The following is a 21,681-nucleotide window of genomic DNA, read 5'->3' as shown; positions in this document are numbered from 1 at the left end:
ATTCCCTCCCAGCTCGTTTGTAAACACATGGTTTGTTTGTGGTGGATGGAACTAAGAAACTGTTCACTGTAATGCAAGAGATTCAGCTGAGGAATGACAGACAGACTGACAGATTCATGAAACTGAGGATAGGACTGAGGTTTGGCAGATCTGATGAAAAACTGGTCAGGAAAGTCTCCCACACCTTTAAGAAAACTAAGCAGACAGCTGCATGGCTTTGTTTGCTCATATTTTCCAACATGAGTAACTAAACACTGTTGTTTGTCTGGGAATGTGTGTGAGCAGGTCTCTCGACGCTGGATCCGCTTCCTCCCCTTCTGATCCGGACGTGTCGTCGGCTCGTGGGTCGTCATTCCTGCGGCGCGTTCTGTGGGCAGCGTTGCCTTTCCAGCTCGTCATGCTGCTGTTAGTGATCTTGGCCTTCCTGCTGCCTATGTCTGAGGAGGACTACTGCTCTCAGTCAAACAACTTTGCTCATTCCTTCTACCCGATGCTCAGCTACACAAACGGACCACCGCCGGTGTAGGCGAACCCCTGAGATCTCAGCACAAGACCTTAATCTGACTGGCCCAACATGTTGTGAGCAGAAGAAAAAACACAAAAGAAACTAACTGGTTCATCTTCGCCATCTCAGTAAATATCTTTGTGTGTAGCACATACATAGGATTAAGCATTTAACTATCTGTGCGATGCTCTGTCAACGAAGGAGCGTCTTTGGTGAAACAAGATGACGAACCAAACTGTCTCGAGCTGGATGAAGGAACTGTGGTTGTTTCATTTCTCTCAAGAAAACTGGAGAGCACCAAAATCCACTCCTGAAATATAGCCTGTGAATTTGCTTGTAACTGAAAAATTTGTACAAATAACATTTAATATATCTTACATTGCAATTATTTTTTTACCTGTATTTTGGCATGCAGTAAGAACCTTTGCTTTTATTTACTTTGATCCCACATTGTCTGTGGTTAAACCATCCATTTTTAACTTGAATTTCGTCAACTCATTCAAGCCATGTGTTTTAATATCAGAATCAAAATGAATCTAACCTTTTCACATCAGTCTCTCATGGTCTTTATACATTTTGCTGTTTTATTTTTTAACATGAACTACGTCTGTAAGATTGAGAATTATGACACAGAACTGTTGTATATTTTGTATCTGTCCGTTCAGTATCAAATGTATGACGGTCCCAGATTATTTAATGTCTATATAATGGTACAAAATAATATGAAAAATATATGTATATGCAACCATCTGAAAGAATGAATGCCAAAACTTAATTTTCATATGTGTCTTTTATTTCATTTCACACGTTATGAATTCACAGAGTCTTTGGTTATCTGATTTGATACTGATCATTATTTAAAACCACAAGAGAAGAATGTGCGTTTTGTGAGAACTTTGTCAGGTTTCAAACCATGACATTTTATAGGTTGAGTGTGTATGATTTAGCGGAGCATCTAATGGTGGAAAATAGAATAGAATATTTGTAGTTGATTTCATTCATATATAATTATACAGAAATAATAGTTTCGTTCCCTTATAAGATCTTTTGTAAACACGCAGCAAGCAGTAAATCTCAGAAACCACAATTAATTTCAGTTAATGAACTACTGCCCCAGTTTCTTTACCTTTAAACCACTTTGGTACCAAAAAATCTCCGGTTATCTTGGACAAAAAGCTGCATGTTCTAGAGTTTCTTTGGACCAACAGTGGCTCTGGACTACTTCATATAGGCTGCTTACCAGAGGGGGGGTCACGTAATTTAAATTAACTCACCAGTTATGTTTGGGATGGACGGACCAAACCAGGAGAAAATGAAGAGTTCACCAAAAAAGAAGGTTTGAGGTTTGAAAAAGTTAACACAGCTTCATTTATTGCTTCAGGCAAAAATAGAAAAAGTTACAAAAAGAGTCTTGCATGAAACACACATTTCATCGCAGAGAGAAAAAGAAAAAGCCCCCCACAAAAAGAGTTTCCTTTATTACTTTTTATAGTCTTTAGTGACTCTTGGACACTCCCATTATTCAATGACATCATTTGTCATATGCTTATTGTTGGTTAATGGTAGTTTCTAGGTAGAACATGTCAGTCACTCCATCAGCTAATTCTAAGAACAGCTCATGCTTTTGCATGTGCACAGCTCTTGCTTAACACCTGCACTGTTAGGCTAGCATGTCTGGACCACAAAAATCCCCTTAGTTCATGATCTGGTTTTTCTGCTCGACTCTCTTTACCACAACAACTTCCTAAAGCTGTAACATTAGATCTTTCTCGTTGCAGTTGACCTTTTCTCTAACTTCAGCACAAACAGGTGTGAGATCATCAAAAACCACACACACACACACACACAAATCAAACCTGACACTGACTGTTCAGTACAAATAAGGATACAAAATATAGTTAAAAATTAAATCAGAATATGATAACCTAGATCTGCAAAAATAAAAGATTCTTCAAGCAAAAGAACTTGTAATGCAAAGATTAAGCAAACAACTTATATTTCCTCTTCTTTTCCATTTTGGTTCATGATGTGTGATTTATGATGTTCATCCGACATTTTTTGGAGCAAGATTTAAAGTCACACATTCAACTTCCATTCAACACAATCCATACCACACTTCAAATGTACAGTGAGCATTTCACTGTTAAGATTTGGCCATGTTTCTACAGTAGTTCCAAATGGGCTCCTTCTTCTACTTTTGTTCCACTTTATCCTAAAGTATGTCAGTACCACCTACTATGTTTAAGTGTGGATTAGAATTAATAATCCCTTCACTAATAAATCAGGAACAGCCAAAATAAGCACTGCCCACCAGGGTTAGGGTGGGGAATGGATGCTAAATTCACATATGTGGACATACACTCCACTTTGCAGTGACTGTAGTTGCGATATCCAGCTGTGATTGGCCTAAAATATGTGCTAATACCAAGGGGCATGGATCTCAGCTCCAAAATGAAATCAATGGAAGTATCTTGAGGTGAAGAGTCTTGAAGAGTTCTAGGTACCAGTTGATGGCCTGCCTCCGCTAGACTGAGTACTTTCAAACTAGACTGAGTGCTTTCAAACTAGACTGAGTACTTTCAAACTAGACTGAGTACTTTCAAACTAGACTGAGTACTTTCAAACTAGACTGAGTGCTTTCAAACTATTCCCTGAAAACAGATGTTTGTTCTGGGAGTCATTCTGGTGTCGTGTTGTAGTTGGACCTTTAATGCCTCTGTTAACTAGATGTCAGGTTGAATCAGAGTTTGGGTGGCTATCATGTGTGGCTTTGACAGGTTACTCACCTGTGGAGTCAGGCTTCTTTTTGTTGAAGAACACATTCACTCACCCATCACCTGACATGCTACTGCAGCTCCACCCTCTCCAGCTCATTCACTAGTGATGTGACATTCACAAACGAATCGAATCTTTTGAACGGCTCTTTGAAATGAACGATGGGAACCGAGTCTTCATAAAGAGCCGTTCATTTTTTTTCATTTTTTTTTTTAAGGAGGGAGTGTCTGATTGCCTGTCAATTTAGCGTCACTGGGGAGGCATTGGGCAGGAGGAGAATGTTCCAGCAGAAAAAAAGAGTGCACTGAGCATGTCTCATGGCAAGAAGTTAGCAAAAAAAAAAAAACAGTTTGAAGAGTGAGGTGAGCATCCTGGAGGAGGCGGAGCTGGAAGACTGGAGGAGGCGGAGCTGGAAGACTGGTCGAAACCAGAGAAAAGTTTGAGAGTGAGTGAGTGAGCACCTGTGAGTAATGAGCCAAAGAAAAAGGAGCATTTGTCTAATGTCACCTCTCATGTCATGGATTTAACCCACACATTCGAACTAACTTTTCTTTTTTACGGTAAGATAATATTTACTGCCGCGCCAATTAAACCCCTTTAAAATGTCATGTCAATCATCACATGTAGCCTAATTAGTCATTCAAACACTGGTGTTTCAAAAGAATGCAAAAACATAACAGAGCCAGTCTGTTGAACGACTCTTTTCAGTGAACGACTCCTGATTGAACGACTCCCTTCAAAGAACCAACAGTCCCATCACTGTTATCCACTCACTCATCACCTGACATGCTACTGCAGCTCCACCCTCTCCAGCTCATTCACCTCATTTATATTCAGGTTTTGCACATATGTCACATGATCATGTGGTTTTCTGTTTACGACGCCATATTGGTAGGCAAGCTTTCCTTGGATCGTACAAGTGTCCATTGTTGGTGATATTTCTCTGTCTCCTGTGTAGATCTACAATAACATAAAGCTTTAAGCAGTGTTACCATGGGAACCACATGTGTTGCGGTCGGTTGCAATAATCGGCAAGAAAAAAAACACCGGTAAATCCTTCTATAGATTTCTGAAGGATCCAGAACGGAGGGGGCTGTGGACCGCTGCCATAAAAACGTGAAGGCTGGCACCCATCCAGCAGCAGCCCAGTATGCAGCCACCATTTTACTGAGGGTAAGTGAACGCATTAAAACACAAATGAGTTTATGGTACAGAGACGTTAGCAGTATTTAGTTCAATAAACATGGACCATAGGCCCCCCACCCCCACCCCCTACCGTTCTAAGTTTGAGTTTATTTTTAGGTGTTTGTTCAGATGTTTACACTTCCTTTATTCTTGTTCCAGGAAAAAGTGACACTCCTATGTCCCCTGATTACGTGCCTTGGTTGTTTTCACAGCTGATATAGCAGATAGTTGTAAATCTGTGGGTAGCTAACTGCTGGTACTTCTGAGCGCTGACAACAGCACCGAGTTTATCCAAGGTCCAGCTGTAGGGCTCCACGGCAACAGATCTGATCTGTTCCAATAACGAACCTCAGAGGTGCTATCAAAGGCTCTGGCGAATTGGGACAGGACAACGGAGCCTTTAACACAAGCAGACAGACTCGCAAATAACAAAACACGCAAACACCAGTCCAAAGAAAAACACCAGATAAAGCAACAGTTGGGACTTTCTGGATCCAGATAGCCTGCCTACCAATATGGCGGTGTAAACAACAATCACATGACCAGTGACGTCAGCTGCAAGTCCTGAATACTTTATGGCTAATCCAGCTCACTCGTGTAGCTGTAGTCATGATAATCATCTGTACCATACCACTAAAGAAGCATCATCACACACTGTTAAAACCCTGTAGACATGGGAAACGCTGGTGCATTATGGATCAGTTCTATAAAGGCACAAAACATTTAGTAACAAGCAGAATATTGTTAAAATTGCACTCAATTTTCTTGAGACATTTCAGGTTATTCTCATTTTATTGTTAAAGGATAATTTGTTCATGTAAATATTTTCATAATTTAATGTTAGTTTTTGCACGATAACAAGGACAAAATTTTGAAGTTGTCATTATTCTTCGGCATAACGTAATATTTTTTCCACATTAAACCAAGAAGAAAATTTGCAGTCATTATTTCTAGGTTATTATGTTGTTATTTTACTTGAGATCACAATATGTGGAACCTGAACTAAAACTAGTTCAACACTCTTGGTTGATTATATCTTCAGTGTAATTTTCATGCTATCCAAGTTCATCCCGCGGGCCGGATTGGACCCTTTGGCGGGCTGGATTTGGCCCGCAGGCCGCATGTTTGACACCCCTGATCTATATGATCAGAAAATACATGATTTACACTGAAAAAAGGAAAAATACAGATGACAATGTTATAATAAATGATGAGAAATCATGTAAGAAATGTTAAATAGAGAGAAAAAATCCTTTGGGAACTCATAAACGTAGCACTGGGTCTATATGGGTTAAAGTTGTGGCAATGTTTGTATTATTTTTTTTTAACTTATTATTTAACTTTTAAGTAGCATTAAGAATTTTCTATGAACTGTAGTGGTATAAACGTGTTTGGTCTTTTCTGAGGGGTGACTGAAAAGTTTTGAGTCTAACATGGAAAGGATTAAGATATGCAGACCAAATTTGGTCCATGAAATCATTCTCGTATCTTAATCCTATCCATTAAATTTCTTGGTCACATCAGTCTTTTTCCCTGTTTTCCAGAACTTTCTGCATCAAGTGTTTCCTGAAAAATGGACAAACTTGAGTATGGGGCTGATTTGTGACTCTGGATGAGACTGGGGTCCAACACTATCAGCCTGAGACCAAGGAGCAGTCACAACTATGGAAACATCCCAACCCCCAACCCTGACCCCTAACCCTAACCCTAAGCCTAACCCTAACCCTAACCCTGAGACCACAGAGCAGTCCAAACTCTGGAAACCTCCCATGTCACCAACCCCAAAGAAGCCAAAGGTCGGACGTGTATTTGATGACAGCCCCAGACTCAAGTTTGTCCATTTTTCAGGAAACACTTGATGCAGAAAGTTCAGGGAGCTGGAAAACAGGGAAAAAGATTGATCTGACCAAGAAATTTAGTGGATAGGATTTAGATATGTGAAAGATTTCATGGACCAAATGTGGTTTTCATATCTGAATCCTTTCCATGTTCGGCTCAAAACTTGTCAGTCGCCCCTCGTGTATGGACTTCGTTGTTTAATTCAATGACCAGTGTTTTAAAAACAGAACTAACAGTGTAACAGCCAATAACAGCAGGTCATCCTGGAGATCCGTTCCAACACCAGATGGGATATTCAGCTGACAGGGAACTGAAAGGGCACCTCATGTCACTAAATAACACACACTGAACCCTTAAATACCTTGGAGAAGAAGCAGACATAATCAGTCTAGGTTTCATGAGGGAGAGCTGTAGACCTGAAGGTAGAGGTATCCAAGGAGGAGTCAGGTAGATGCTGGATCTGGGCCAGATGAGGCCTCTGGTGAGCAGGACACAACCACGTCTGTTTGTCACAACAGTGGCGATGATGATGGCAGTGATGAGTGTGAAGAATGCTCTCCAGTATTTGGAGGATCTCAGAATTTGGAAGTGCTAACGACAAGGTGTCAAGGCCGATCATCTGGGAAACCACCGTCCGGAAATCTAACAACTAGACAGAAGAGTAGAAGAGAAAAAAAAGGTGTCTTTAAGCAAGAATCCAATTCAGTCACTGATCTAGAAGTCAGCGTTTAGGTTTTCTTGATGCTCTGTTACCCAAACTGATGGTTATCGCAGAAACTACCGAAGGATTCAGGTAATGAGACACAGTATTTGGACAGTTTTACTTTGACAGAAAGGGGAATGTTTCAAACATGAAGGAAAATAAAGTTCTATGGTAAATATCATAACAAAAATGGCATTTCGACTTCCAAGATTTTACATTATTAAAGGAGTAATTACATGCTTGTTACTTAGTAATCATGATATTAAAGTAAAATGGATAGATTTTACTCATTTGGAAACCACTGCTATTAATCTAATACTACTGAGTAGATTTAGCTTCTGAAATGCTTTATTATTTAGTCTTATAAGCACAAATTTGTATTTTTTCAATCTCTTGAAAAAAATGTATTGGATAATGTAAACTTATTGAAGTAAATGTAACTAAATTATGCCTACAAATTTGGTAAAGCTAGAAATAATAATATATTAAATGTCACTTTGGTGCCGTAGTGGGTTTTTTTTGTTTTTTTAACTAAACTAAGATCACAATTATCAGTGTATCCATCTTTTCAGCCAGCTTTCACATATATGCAAATAACTTCAGTACTTTTTCTGTTACCAGTTTTCTTCACAACTCTCATAGTGTTTGAAAACTGTCCCATTTATGTATTTTTTTATTTCAGGTAATGAAATATTTCTTTCCAGTGTTTTCTTCTTAGTCTGGCTTTTCCTTCAGTATAATGACCCTGCGTCACACACACATGTGATCTAAATATTGCAGAACTATTTCCACTCCACATCCATCCCCACGGTCCCCTCACCGCCGTCTGTCGGTCCAACAGCTGATCCAGACTCTGTCGGAGGCTGCTCAGTTGCTGCTGCTCTTCTCTGCTCTTCTTCTCTTGGCTCTTCAGATCTGAGCTCACCGTGCTCAGCTTCTTCTCCACCTTGGCCTTCCTCCCCTCCAGCTGATCCAGTTTCTTTTTCTGCTCCTGAACGGTCTGATTCTGTTCCACCACTTTCAACTTGGCATGCCACAGACACAGCAGAGACCCGAGTGGATGTTGGTGTTTAGCAAAAAATCGACTATTTATTGAAAACTTTGGGTTATTGTTCTCAGAAGATGACATGTATTGATACAAAAAAAGGTCTGACTTGATTTACAGAAAATGATACTCTCCAAATGACACAAACTCAACACATATTAACTAGTAAAAATTCCTCTAGATGGAAAGTGTGTCCGAACCCCTCTCCCCTCTACCTTCAGCTCATTGGTGTGAACAAGCTGGGCCCTGAGCTCAGTGTTGGACGCCTTGGTGGTCCTCATTTCAGCTTGAAGACGCTCCACTTTCTTCAGCAGTCGTCGGATTTCCAGCTGTGCATCATCTCTCTCTACAGCCAAAGCTGAGCGACTCCTCCTCTCTTCCTCCAGCTCGGACACCTTCTTCCTCAGGAGCTGCACGTGAAGGCCTTTGCTCTCCAGCTGGTCCTTCTGGGACTTTAACTTTTGGGGACAAATATATTTATAATAATAATGATGGATGGATTAGATTTCTGTAGTGCTTTTCTATGAATGCATACTCAAAGCTCGTACAGAGGATCCATTCTTCATTCGCTCTCACATCCTCCCTCTGGTGGAGGTAAACTACATCTGCATCCACAGCTGTCCTGGGGGGGGGCAGACTGACGGTGGCTGCCAATCATTCACACACATTCTTACACCAGTGTGAGTAGCAGCACTGGAGGCAAGGGGGGGTGAAGTGTCTTGCCCAAGGACATAACAGCACATGGACAGAGCAGGATTTGAACCGCCACCCCTTCGGTTATTGGACGACCCACTCTGCCATCTGAGCCATGGCCGCCCCATATTTTTGTCACAAGATAAACAACTGTGAAACAGTCGACTTCAGTTTAGAGCGCTGCATTCAAAACTTGTCTTGACTTAATATGAAGCAAAGGTTTGAGGAAACCTGCTCATGTGTGTCACCCCTTCAGCTGCGTCATGGAATGTATGTTAGGAGTTGTACTAATATGATTCAAAAACAAGTACCTTTCGCTGTAAGCTGCATGTCATCGATTTGCTCTCCACTAGAGCAGTTCCTTCCTGCTTTACAAGCTGTTCTGCACGAGACAGGATGAGTTTTAGTCTCATGTCAGACCCTAAATCCACAGCAATACTTTCAACCTTCAGTGTCGCTGACACTTGCTCCAGAAACTCTTCATACTGTAAAAACAAAGGAACCATTAGATCCACTCACGTAAAGGACAACACTGTGTTTAACTCTGGTCGTTTGCTTGTGTAAGTGTATGTACGTGCTGATTGTTGAGTCGCAGTCTGTCACGATGCATGTGTGCTGTCAGCAGCTCCATCTCAGCACACTGCAGCCTCTTCCTCAGGTCCTGAACCTGCTCCTCTGCCAGCTGAGCTCTCTGCAGGGCTTTATGGTGCAGCTCTGTCTGCTCGCTCAGCATTGCCTGCATTGATGACAGTCTCTGCAAGGCCAGATGCAGGACAGTCACAAAATCACAAAGGTTGTCTGCACAATAATGGAATAAGGATGCTAGGGTTGTGATAGAGTTGGAGAGATGGAGAAGAAGATTGCCAAGATCAATATTGAGACATGCTTAACATCACGCTGTCCACCCAGTATGTGAGTAAAAACCAATGATTTGAATTCCATGACTGATGGAGTTAAATACCTTGGAAAAACTTGGATTGAGGCCAACTTTGATATTAAAATGCTTAAAAAAGCAATTCACACCAATTTTTCATACAAAATTATTTTTATAATGATAAAAGGATGTATAAAAGGTCATAAAACTATATTGAAAATAGAAATATATGATTGAGATTTCAAATTATAGCAGTGATAAGCTCTGTTATTATTCATTCTTAGGGAACTTTCCAAGGGACTGAATTTAGTTCATATAAAAAGTTCTGTAATTTTCTTGAAAATCCTTTTTTGACAGAAATTTTAATGGATTTAGAAACTTAAGATGTTATACTATTGAAGTACAAAAAGTTTGAAATCATTATCTCAATTCTAATTTTTGGATTCAAAGTCAATAGGCACGTGACTCGACCCTGCTGTAATAACACAGCAGACCCCTTGTTAAACTCATTTCACAGCATAAAATCAGGACATAAGATAAAGGACTAAACCCATCCAATGAGATAAAATATAGTTCAAAAACATCATCCAGGTATGGAGTCACAGAATGTCCATACTGTAAATGATGCCTAACAGCCAGCTTGGAGTTCACCTTATTGCAGAGGCTGTCCACTGTGTGCAGAACATTATCCTCTGTGGGGAGCACAGCGTCGTCAGAGTTCCCCTGCAGAACAGCAGCCGCCTTTTGTAGGAACGTCTGCAGGTTTCCTTCTGCCTTCTGGGTCTCGTCTTGGCTTGTCTGGAGTTTCTTGTGAACTTCCTCCAGCTGTTTATCCAGACACTCGGATTCGCTTCTAGCAGCCTCAATGACTCTCTTCGCAGCCTCCAGCCTTTCTGTCAGAGTCTGCTTCTCCGACTCCACACTCCTCTTTTCCATCTCCACACCGTCTAATTCCTACAAAGATGAACAGAAAACTCACAGAGCAGTGGGAGGGGAAGTATTCCATTTTACTGCGAACACCATTCATCCTCAATATGTAGTGGTAAAAAATATACAGTACATTTTGAAATTATATACCACAATCATGTATCACCATTAGTAACTATAACTACTATAACAATGAATTAGAAAACTTATTATTATTATTATTATTATTATTATTGACTCAAGTATTTTGGAGCTGTATTTCCCCCATATCATATTAATATCAACGTCATGTACAATTATACTGTAAATATGTAAATCATATGTAGCCTATGTAAGTACAGAAAAAGTAATTTATTAGCAAATACTCTTAAATTTCCTGTTTCACTTGTAAATGTTCTGCCAGTCTGCACTTAGTTTTCTCTGTTTTGCTGCTGTAAAGACTGCAGATTCCCTGTGGACTGATCAATAAAGTCATATCTTATCTCTGTGTTCATAAGGATTGATTGAGTCTAAGTTTAGTTTTTATTTTGTGGAAATGACTAGTTTTAGATATGACTTTGTTCATTTAAGGTTCAAACTGGTTTTCATCTCCAGGAAGAGTCAGCTGCAAAGAAAACAACAAAAAACTAGAAAAGCACTCGGAGAGCGCAGACCTCCAACAAGGCCGATCAGTGACGGCGACAGGAACAAAACTGTTTTTATAAACGCTGTGTCCTGCACCTGGGACTAAGAACCTCCGTCCAGAGGAAACCATGCAGTTAGTATCAGGAGAGGTTGAATTTAATGTATGCACAGTTTCACTGCTGTGGAAGAAGTCCTTCTTAGTCAGGCTGTGAACCCCCCCCCCCCTCGTAGTTACCGACCCTCCAGTGTATTATACCTTTGGCTACTGCCCTGGAAACTGAACCTCAGCCTCTGATTTGACTTGAACCCTCTCATGTATTCTGCTCACTCCAGTGGACAGCTATTCTGCAGCTGTTCTCTTGTATATTCATGGATTTTGTTGTTTTGTTTTTTGACACATATCTTTATTCAAGTTTGAAGACACTACATATCTTTTCTGACATGAACTGGTAACATTGTGTAGATCTCTCCTGAGCGGAATTGTTATAGTTTTCACACAATATATCAGTAAATACATGTTTCTTCACTTCAAAAATTAAACACATAGTGTCCAGCTGAGTGAACATTTTTGCAACTTCATGAAAAATAGGTTCATGAGAATTTTTTTTTAATAATTATTACTATTTTTTTTTTATAGTTTATTTTTTAACTTTTTTTTTTATAAGAAATTTTTCAATCACATTGTTTTTAGCATGTTTAAAGAGAAATGAAACCACTCAGGGGAAAAATCTTGCTTAAGGTTCTCATAATTTGTGCATGAAAGGGTTAAACATAGACTTTTCTTGCAGTTGTATGACTTGTTACCACTTTGAGTGTATCGAGTGCTGCTACACTGCTGGCTGTCTTCCTCCTCTCCCTCTCCAGCTCTGAAACCAGCCTCAGCACTGTCTCTCTGCTGGCTTTACATTCCACTTCACAGGCCTTGACACTCTCCTCTAAAACAGCAGTTCTCATCTTCAGCCGTTCCCTCTCATGGGACCAGTCCACCTGGTGAGACGCAACACAAGAGGAACTACACGTAATTTTTATTTCCTACTTATATACACAGTGTTTTAGCCTCATGAAAACATGGTGTGAATTCATTTTTCATTTCTTTGGCATACCTCATCAGGGTTTTCCATTGCTTCCATTGTTAGCAGTGTTGCTGGTTGACTGAATTTGTACAGTTTGTGTTGCATGAGGTCCCTAGGCAACACACAACACAGGCAATACCGAGATTCACCATGGAGGGCGCTAGAGTTAAGGAATCCACTTAAGCCATCTAGACATATTTATACACAGGGCCATCATTTTTAGCAGCCCATATTTGTATTAGCAAGGGTAATGTATGCTGAATAGAAGTGTGTGAGAGGTCAATAATTGTGATATTTAAAAAAATGAAAGAAATATTCCCGTAGACAACAACTGAAGGTCAAATTGTGTTTGTAGACATTTTCCCCTAAATTTGGACTTGCAGGAGCATGGCTTATGGCAGGGCTATTCAATTCAAACTCACTGAGGTCCACATATGAACATTTCCTCCAAGTAAAGGGTCCGAACCGAAGTCCAACTTGTGTCTTTGAGCCTTCCCCAGTGTGCACATTTTCATATGGTTTCAACAATATTTATTGTCAAATGTCAGTGCAGGAAATGTTTAGCAGAGTGCACAGCTAGCTCTGTTACCATAAGTAAAAGTAGTCCCAAGCAAATACATTTAAGGCCTTTATTTAAGATTCAACAAAAACAGAAACCTCAAGATAAAATAAATGAAAAAAAAAAAAAAAAAGTGCAAACAGAGGTGAATAAGCTCTTCTCTTTGCCTCTAATAAGCTAATAATAGATAGGTTTGTGTTCTTCTAACTCCTCTCCACACTGCCCCCTCCTGTCTGGGCCCTGGAACACCCACTCCACTCCAAGAACAGAACAGACTCATCTGGGGGGGGGGGGGGGGGGGGGGGGGGCTGGGTTTTTTTCTTCCTGACAGTCGCAGCTCAGGGACAACTCAACTTTATGACGTCATCCCAAACAGGAAGTGCACGGTCCGGTTCCTCTGTTAGCACACACGCCTCCTGGACGTGGATGTGTCTGTCATGCGGGTTTAATGGAGCTGGAATTCCTTTACATATGCATTTCAGCTTCACATTTCGTCCCTTCGCTGTTTTTCGTGAAGCTGACACCTTCAGTTTGGCTTCAGTCCTGGCCCTTTGTCATTTAGCGGTAAGCTAACAGCCGCACACTGGCACAGGCAGAGCTACAGAGGTGATGTGTTCAGGGACTACTGAACTGTTGGGGTGTGTACATGCTCTGAGTTCTTGATTTACAGCTATATAGTCCAGGTAAGGCCCATTTACCTTGCAGTTGTATGTTCCATTCATTGAGATGTAATATTTGTGAGATGTCATCTGAAAAGTAGTAGTTAGTGTGGGTATTTATTTGGATTTCCTGTAAATGTAAATATGTGTACATATGACACAGAGCTGTGAACCCAGTCTGTCCTCTGTGACTTTTATTACAGCACTGCTGCATTGACCAGCATTTGTAGTTTTAGTCTCTTAGCTGTTTGGGCCTTAGTTCTGTTTTCAGTTGAAGTTATACTTGTAAAATATTTGTAATTATTGGAAAAACAGTACTTCTAAAGTATCTGTACGATTATTTTTATCATGACTCACATTCAAGCAAAACTTGCTCCACAATTATGGTTGCAGTGGTTTTAATTAATGTTCCTGTGATGCAGCACTGGTAAGTGTACACTGGTACACATACAGTAAATGAAAACTAATCTGTACACTTACATATATGCCTAACCCTTGCAAAATATAACTTTGACATATATGCTCTGAAGATTGCAGTTGTATAAGTAAGTAAGTAAATTTTATTTCTAGAGCACTTTTCACAGACAGAGTCACAAAGTGCTTTACCAAATCAAATCAAAATCAAATCAAATTTACAGAAACCCAACAGAATCCTCCAGGAGCAAACACTAGTGACTGGTGACAGTGGAAGGAAAAACTACCTTTAACAGCAGAAACCTGGAGCAGAACCAGACTCCTGAAGGATGGACGAGTGACAGGAGCAGTTGGGGATTAAAGAGAGAGAGTAAAGGAGGACAAAAGAGAGAGATATAGAGGGAGTGGGGGGAGGGGAGACACATGGAGTGCATGTAACACTGTAAAGTAGTAACTTTACACTGTGAAAAACGAATAAAACAGTACAAATAAAATACAATTAGAACACCCGGAAAACACAATAAAATATCATTAAAAACAGTTTAAAACACATGATGAATACATAAAGTGCAGTCGGTTTGTGGTGACCCTGAGTCAGGTGGGAAATTAAAAAGCCTGTTTGAACAGGAGTGTTTGGAGGTGTTTTTAAAACTCTCTACGATGAGTTAAATGCATATCTTCAGAGGTTTACAGGATGGATGTGGTAGTATAGCATCTTATAAGTGACATTTTGTGTGCCAGTATCACTCTTGATATGGGGTGTATACCACATGTCCTAATGTTTATTTCTATTTGGGTGATCCTTATGTGGAGCCAAATATGTAGCTGAATATGCCATTATAGCACATATTCTGTGAATCAAAGAAATTAACTTTGGCTGTGGTTGCAACTTCACAAGCATGGATTGTACATCTTCCATTTAATTGTGTATATTTCCACAAAATGTGGTCACGGCCTGGCTCATAGACTTTGACAAACAGTGGAGGCAGACAAGGTGGTCGTGAGCAGAAATTAAGTAATTTATTAAATAAGATATGGACATCTCATAATAACGGGTTCATCAGCATAGCAGTAGCATGCAGGCATGCAGGGCTGGGTATTCCAGTGTGTAAACTAAAGAAGACAAAGCCGGTCGTCAGGGCTACAGTGTTCAGGTGAGGAGAAAGCAGAGCCAGAGGAAGAGCAGCGACATCATGCCACTTAAATAGACAAGCAAGCACCTGACAAGGGGACACTGATCTGCACAGCTTTGCCTGTAGAACATTAAGTAGGAAACAGGGACACCTAGTGCGTAAGTTGTGTGGGTCGTCTTAAAATTAACTGAACTCATTTGCAAATTGCCTGTGGCTTAATCAGATAATATTTAGGGTCTTCTGTCTTGCATATTATACAGTAGGACATAACATGATCAGTTTTATGTAATCTAGGCATTACTATATTGAAAACAGTAGAATAATATAAACCAGGTCAACTCAACTGTTTGCTAAAATCCCTGTAAACGTCCAGTCCTAACTGTGGCCTCTTATCTTATTTCCTGTGTCACAGCTCACCTGTACAAGTCTCTGGAATGATGCTTCTTCGGACGTTGTGGTCCAGAGTGGGAACTCAGTGGTTCTTTGAGAGGAAACCAGTCTGTATTTTGGCCTCAACCAGTTATTCCCAGTCTCCCCCACTCCACAAGTATGAACCCAACCTTCGAACTAACTCAAACTGGTCTGGTTCAGAGAAGTTTCCATGGACATGTCATCTAAGTACTACTCATTCCCAGCAGAGGCATACGCACTCTCTTGTGTCTTTAAGTGTATGTAAAACGTTTAAATATGGTTCTGGAATACTAACAAACTGGGAGAGTGGCCCGAGGCGCCCATACTCATCTGATCTTGTCAAATCAGTGTTAAAATCAAGTTTAAAACCAGCAGTGGTGCCAGGAAAAAGAGTTCCTAAAGGACCGAGAACCAAGCAACCATCCAGATCCAATCAGCCTCCACTGAATGAGGCCCAGGTGAATTAGTCACACCCCATCCTCCATTCATCTGGGCTTTATATTCTAAATTAGATGAAGAGTGAATGTGTTTTTCTCTCCAGGATATGATGCAGTGTATTGCTTTTGCAACAGCCGATCAGTATCATCTTCCAACCCTGTGCCATGACTTGATAGGACATGGATTCCAGGAGATCGATTTACCAAGAGGTACAGTATGGGTGGGATGTTTGTTTTCTCACCTAAGTTTTTATTTGATTTTCACAAAAATTCTTTAACAGACACATAAAACAAAAAGAAACAACAGCCATTTGTCTGGAGTCTGCAGTTTAGTACAGTGTGGTGTAATATATAGTTCCAGTTAAACATTCTCAGTGTCACTTGCCATATAAACATTCCATTTTTTCCAGTTCTTGTTGACAGTGTCTTCTTTGGTTCTTTGGTTCTCAGCCTAAGTAAACTTCTCCATAACAAAAATATCTTGAACAGTTTCCAGCCACTCTTATTTACATTCACATTAAATCAATTCCTCGTGACAGCTTTCTTAAATGTTTCAAGTAAGCCTTAGTTATTTAACCTTAGTTAAATAAAAATGCTTTCATCACAAGATCACCGGTATTCTCAAGATACATCACTAAGCAGATGTTCTGAATTGTATAATCCAAAATGGTAATAGTCCTGTTAACGCTTTGCCAGCATGGACTTATTTTTGTACAGTTCCAGAAAATAAGTGAATGGTCAGCCTCCAACAGTGCAGATGTGTGCTGAGTTACCAACTTTGAAACATGCAAACACGAACCCCTCCCGTTAAATTGAACTTGACTACACCATTCCATTAAGTAAATGTTACTATTGGGTCCATAGTATGTCTCAGAGCCCCCACCATGCATTTATCAGCCAACCCTGTTTCCCTGTATCTGTAGCCCTGTACCTCTCTTTCCAAGTCTTTCCATCGTGCTTCATAGTTTGGTCTACACCAACAGGCTAAAGGCCTGACATGAGTTGCATAGACATCTTCCTTTCATAATGTTTTTATTTTTTCATCTGATTTACATTTATATTCAACTAGACATAACGACAATCTTCATTTACCCTTCTGTTGAACATCTGGTCATCAATTTAATATTTTATTTAGAGGTCCTAAACTGTGGAACAATCTAGACATGTCTCTAAAGTCTATATTGTCATTTACATCTTCCAAAAACTCACTGAAAAAACATCTCCTGTCCTGACTTTTTCAGTGTTTTCTATATTGTTATTTGTTGTTTAATTATTGTTTTCTTATGTTTGTACATTCTATTTTTTATTTATAGTAGATGATGGGAGTGGAACTCTGTACAAGCCCTTTGGGCTTCGTTCCCTCCCTGCACTGTTTTTATTGTGCTAAATAAATAAATACAAATACAAACAGACATCTTCCTTCAGATTTAGCAAGATATTTTTAGGTAGTTTAGGGGTTATACATTTTATTCTGGGCTTTTTCCATTCCAGGCAAGTCTAGAGATCATCTTATCCCAGGTTATGAATTTGTCTTGAGGAATATTATTTGGAAGTCACTGAAACAAATTTAGAAATCTTGGTAAAAGGTTCATTTTAACTACTTGCATTCTATCACTAAAGCTCAAAAGGATGGCATGCCACCTTGTCACATCTTCACAGATATTTATTTTAGTCTTATTTAGTTAATTTCAAACATGCTGCAAAGTGATTTTGTTATGATTACATCACATTAGTTCATTGTTTTAGAGTTCCATTTTGGATTATATGGATCTCTGATTTGTTGAGATTGACTTAGTTTGAGTTTTTGTTACATTCAGTCGATGCTCAGTCCCTGAGTAATATCTAAATGTTTCGAGAAGATTAATTAATTTCTGGAGGCATGTGTCTGGTTGCTCGAGAATAATAGAATAGTCTGCAAAAAGCCCTATGGTGTGTTCTGCTCCTCTTATGTGACTGTCTTGCAGGTCCTCGCTCTGCCGTACTACCTGTGCTATTGGTTCTACATAGAACCTGCAGAGCGAAAAGGATAGGTGATACACTGCAGCCCTGTCTTGTACCGCTCTACAACTGAACCCTGTTAGTTAGGCTCCCATTTACCGTAATCCTAGCAATACATTTGTGGTAAATAGTTTTGATACATGAAATGGCTGTATCGCTGAGACCAAATTGCTTCACTATAAGTGCCAAATCGTCTTGTTTTAATAAAAAAGCCATCACAGAACATTGCCCTTCACAGACTTAGGGAACCCTTAGTATTTACTGCTTCACACATGCTATGATTTTTGTGTTTTAATTTCAGATGCTTCAAATGTGCTTGTGATAAGCACAGAGTTTGCTGCAAAGCCAGACGACAATGCTCTAATTTTCTTTTTCAGGTAAATCTGCTTTGTCTTGAACATAAATTGTCCTGAAATTGGATTTGATTAAATCAGTCAGTAACTGAGTTGAATGTTCTTTATTTTTATGTAAACAAACTTTGGCATTACTCCTCTTCTGGATAAACTGTCTTGAGCGAAAATGTTTATTATTAATGTGAAATACAGTACTCACCATACATAAGCATTTCTCAGCCTCTCTATCAAGATCCAAGAAAAATATACAGGAAATATATACAGTTTCTAGGTTGTATTGACTAAAGAATAGACATATGTAGTGCGCATTATTTCTATACTCTAAGGCTATTTTACTCTTTTTTTTTTTTTCCTCCATTTTATCATATCAGTTTAGGATAAACACATCACATAGTCTGTTTTAGTAAGAGAATGGTTTTATATTCATGCCAGCACTATGGTATCAGGAAGACAGAAACAAAACAAAATGTGAACAAAATTAGACCAGAGGTTCAACATGCAGTTTTAGTGGTTGAAACACTGTATGTTAATGTTGTAGTGGTTAGGGTTAGCAATGTTGTATTAATATGTTTCAGCTGCAACAAGTTGTTCAACCCTAGCTGATGCAGTGAGTATCCTCTCATTTCTTAAATAACCATCAGTTTGATAGAGAGCATTAAGATTAGACAATACCAAGATTTATCGGGCTCAAACTGTGAAAGTGAGAGTGGTTCAGGGAGCACAAGACATCATTTTCCAACATGGATTTGGACACACACGGACATTTAGTGTGACTTTACATAAGCACTGTGTGGCATAAATGATGCCAAGGTGAATGAGTCCCATATTCAGAGCTAAAGGCGGTCCAGTGAAGTATTGTGTGTGGGACTGTGCCAGGCTGTGCATTAATACATTACAAATTTGCAAAATCAACAAAGACCTTTACACAATACAGTACTGGTTTGACTGACAGTGTTGCATTAAGCACGTAGAACTTTAGTACGTTCTCTTGTTTACTGCTGACATTTTCTGACGGATTAGCGTCTCAGGTGCATTTTTACAGTTTTGGCAGATATTTAACCTGACATTCCCAATTAAAATTCCAGGGAAGGCTCTGTTGTTTTCTGGAACGTTGAGGAGAAAACGGTAAAAAACTTCAACGTACTATTTTTATACTGTGTTTGATCTATATATTAGTAAATGGTAATGTTCTTTCCTTTAAGTGTACATTTCTGCTGAAGCACAATTCTTTGATGTTTTTGTCTTTCCAGTTGAAAAAGGTGTTGAGAATATTGGAGCATCATGAGATTCAGCCTTATGAGGTGGCATTAGTCCACTGGGAAAATGAAGAAATTAACTACACTATTGCAGAGTACGTTAACCTCTGCTCTGTAGTTTGTTTATTCCTTTGTAGATATTCGCCAAGCTTTTAGTAAAATCTGTTCCTTTTTTCTTTTCTTCAGAGGAAATACGAAGCTTGAACGTGGAAATTTTATTCTCAGCGATCAGATGCAACAAGAAGAAGCAGTTTTAGAGAAATTTGCCTTTTCAAATGCCCTCTGTTTGTCAGGTAAGACGTTAACTTGACCTAATTAAAGAATAAACATCTGTTTTGCAGAAGCACAGTACTCATCTTGTTCTCGGACTCAAAATATGTGCTTTCTTTCTTTCCAGTCAAACTGGCAATATGGGAAGTGTCATTAGACAACTTTGTCGAGTCAATTCAGTCAATTCCAGAGGTACAGTCCACCCTTCATACCAAGCAGCCAAAACTGATAAATAATTGACTGTGTGTAATGGAGCCAGGATGTGCATGTGAGATGGATTTTTGTTAAATGTTAGTCCTCCCTGTTATGCTAATTTAATTTTTCTTTCAGACGCTGAAGTCTGGCAAAAGAGTTAAGTTGTCCTCTGCAGAGGTTATGAAGAAGATAGGAGAGCTTTTCACATTAAGGTAAATTCACTCTTCTTTAAATAGCTGTTAATTTAAAGGAAATAACCTTTTGTATTCTTGTGTTCACCGTGTTTTACACCAATCCTACAAATTTTTATTTAGCACCAAAAATCAGTTTGGAACCTTTGCCAGCTCCGTCTGCAAAAATGTCCACAATGTTACAAACAGAAAGGAAACAAATTAAAGAAAACACCTGAATAACTGGGTGTAGAAACATAACAAATGTGCATTCTGCACACAAGTACACCACAAGTCAGCAATTAATATCCAAATCGTATGGGAAACATGTTAATAATTCAGCTCAGAACTGTGAAGCCGTTCCTTTATCCAGTGGTGAACTGGTTCTGTCCTTCCAGGATGACAGTGTTCCAGTCTGTAGGACATTAGGGCTCTGAATGATTTGATGACTTCAGCATGTTTTGACTGTCGTAGTCAACAGATCTCAAAACAAATGAAAACTTATTTGAGATTTTAAACCAAGGTACTACAATTTTTTTTTATTTTATTTTTTTTTACTACACTGACATTGTATTATACCCCGCCCCCCCACAGGGCGGGGGTATATAGTAATACCAGGAATTCTGTCCATTTTTCCATCTGTCTGAGACTTTTGTCCGTCATATTTTTTACAAAACTATTCTTCTGATTGTTTTAAAATTCAAGACACATTTTCCTTACCACCAGGAGATGTGCAGTGCACAGTTTAATGGTTGAATTTTGAGCGGGGCAGCCATGGCTCAGGTCATTCCATAACCGAAGGGTTGGCGGTTCGAATAGTGCTCTGTCCTAGTCATGTCCCATTGTGTCCTTGGGCAAATACTTAACCCATCTTGCCTCCAGTGCTGCTACTCACACTGGTGTATGAATGCGTGTGAATGTGTGATGGTGGTCGTTGGCGTGGTGTGGCAGCCACACTTCTGTCAGTCTGCCCCCCCCAGGGCAGCTGTGGCTACAAATGTAGTTTACCACCACCAGAGTGGGAATGTGTGAGTGAGTGAATGATGGATCCATTGTATGCGCTTTGAATATGCATTAACAGAAAAGCACTGCATAAATCTAATCCATTATTATTATTTCAGGTTTTTTTTTTTTTTTTTTTTTTTTTTTTTTTATGATTTTCTTCAGTCCAACCAATTTCTGGAAGACTATTCTCCCAAAACAAAGTGCTGTCAGACTGAAAGCTAAGACTTGGGCAGAATAATGTTTCTCGTGCTTTGACTGAACTAGCCAAAAAGGACAGTAATTCAGGTTGATCTAGTTTAATTGTTTTTAATTTGAAATTCAGCATCATACCCTAACTAGGTGTGGTATCAGTGAGCAGGAGGGGCAAAGTGTTGTGTGGTGGGGCAGGGGTATTACTAAGCTCCACTTAGTTTTTCACTTGTTAGAATGGTGTTCACTTACTTGTAGAATCCATGTATGTTGGTTTTTCCTTTAATTTGTCATCTTCCCTATCTCTATTTGCTTGTTTTACAGTAGCAGTGGGAACCGCTATTTCTTTATGCCATATTGTAGGTTGTCTCAAAAATGGAGCACAGCAG

General features: G+C 39.4%; 3 protein-coding genes across 6 annotated transcripts in view; 2 read left to right on the top strand and 1 right to left on the bottom strand.

The window, feature by feature from the left end:
- The window catches only part of syne1b (spectrin repeat containing, nuclear envelope 1b), a 211,586-nt gene extending 210,300 nt beyond the window's left edge, over window positions 1-1,286 (top strand). Inside the window, exon 145 of the mRNA XM_030126274.1 lies at window positions 286-1,286. Coding sequence (XP_029982134.1) covers window positions 286-526 — 241 coding nt within the window. The 3' untranslated portion in view covers window positions 527-1,286. The remainder of the gene's footprint in view (window positions 1-285) is intronic.
- rmnd1 (required for meiotic nuclear division 1 homolog) overlaps window positions 1-21,681 on the top strand; it is a 29,885-nt gene that overhangs the window by 2,972 nt on the left and 5,232 nt on the right. Inside the window, exons 2-10 of one of the 4 annotated variants that reach the window (XM_030126283.1) lie at window positions 9,807-9,809; window positions 15,421-15,877; window positions 15,961-16,066; window positions 18,156-18,231; window positions 19,293-19,332; window positions 19,458-19,558; window positions 19,650-19,756; window positions 19,861-19,925; window positions 20,064-20,140. In XM_030126283.1, coding sequence (XP_029982143.1) covers window positions 15,443-15,877; window positions 15,961-16,066; window positions 18,156-18,231; window positions 19,293-19,332; window positions 19,458-19,558; window positions 19,650-19,756; window positions 19,861-19,925; window positions 20,064-20,140 — 1,007 coding nt within the window. In that variant the 5' untranslated portion in view covers window positions 9,807-9,809; window positions 15,421-15,442. Of the gene's footprint in view, window positions 1-9,806; window positions 9,810-13,168; window positions 13,486-15,420; window positions 15,878-15,960; window positions 16,067-18,155; window positions 18,232-19,292; window positions 19,333-19,457; window positions 19,559-19,649; window positions 19,757-19,860; window positions 19,926-20,063; window positions 20,141-21,681 lie in introns of those variants that run through there. The other 3 variants (XM_030126279.1, XM_030126281.1, XM_030126280.1) reach the window with 3 other exon arrangements.
- Window positions 6,536-12,318, bottom strand: ccdc170 (coiled-coil domain containing 170). Its single transcript, XM_030126278.1, has 8 exons — window positions 12,274-12,318; window positions 11,975-12,157; window positions 10,271-10,573; window positions 9,320-9,499; window positions 9,057-9,230; window positions 8,268-8,510; window positions 7,828-8,031; window positions 6,536-6,953 (listed from the first exon to the last, which is right to left on the bottom strand). The coding sequence occupies exons 1-8, from the start codon at window positions 12,298-12,300 to the stop codon at window positions 6,693-6,695; spliced, it is 1,575 nt and encodes a 524-aa protein (XP_029982138.1). The 5' UTR covers window positions 12,301-12,318; the 3' UTR covers window positions 6,536-6,692.

This window comes from Sphaeramia orbicularis, chromosome 22 (genome assembly GCF_902148855.1).
Source record: "Sphaeramia orbicularis chromosome 22, fSphaOr1.1, whole genome shotgun sequence".
Classification (NCBI taxonomy): Eukaryota; Metazoa; Chordata; class Actinopteri; order Kurtiformes; family Apogonidae; genus Sphaeramia; species Sphaeramia orbicularis.
Note: the sequence above shows the minus strand (reverse complement) of the source record. Positions and strands in the feature narration are given on the sequence as shown.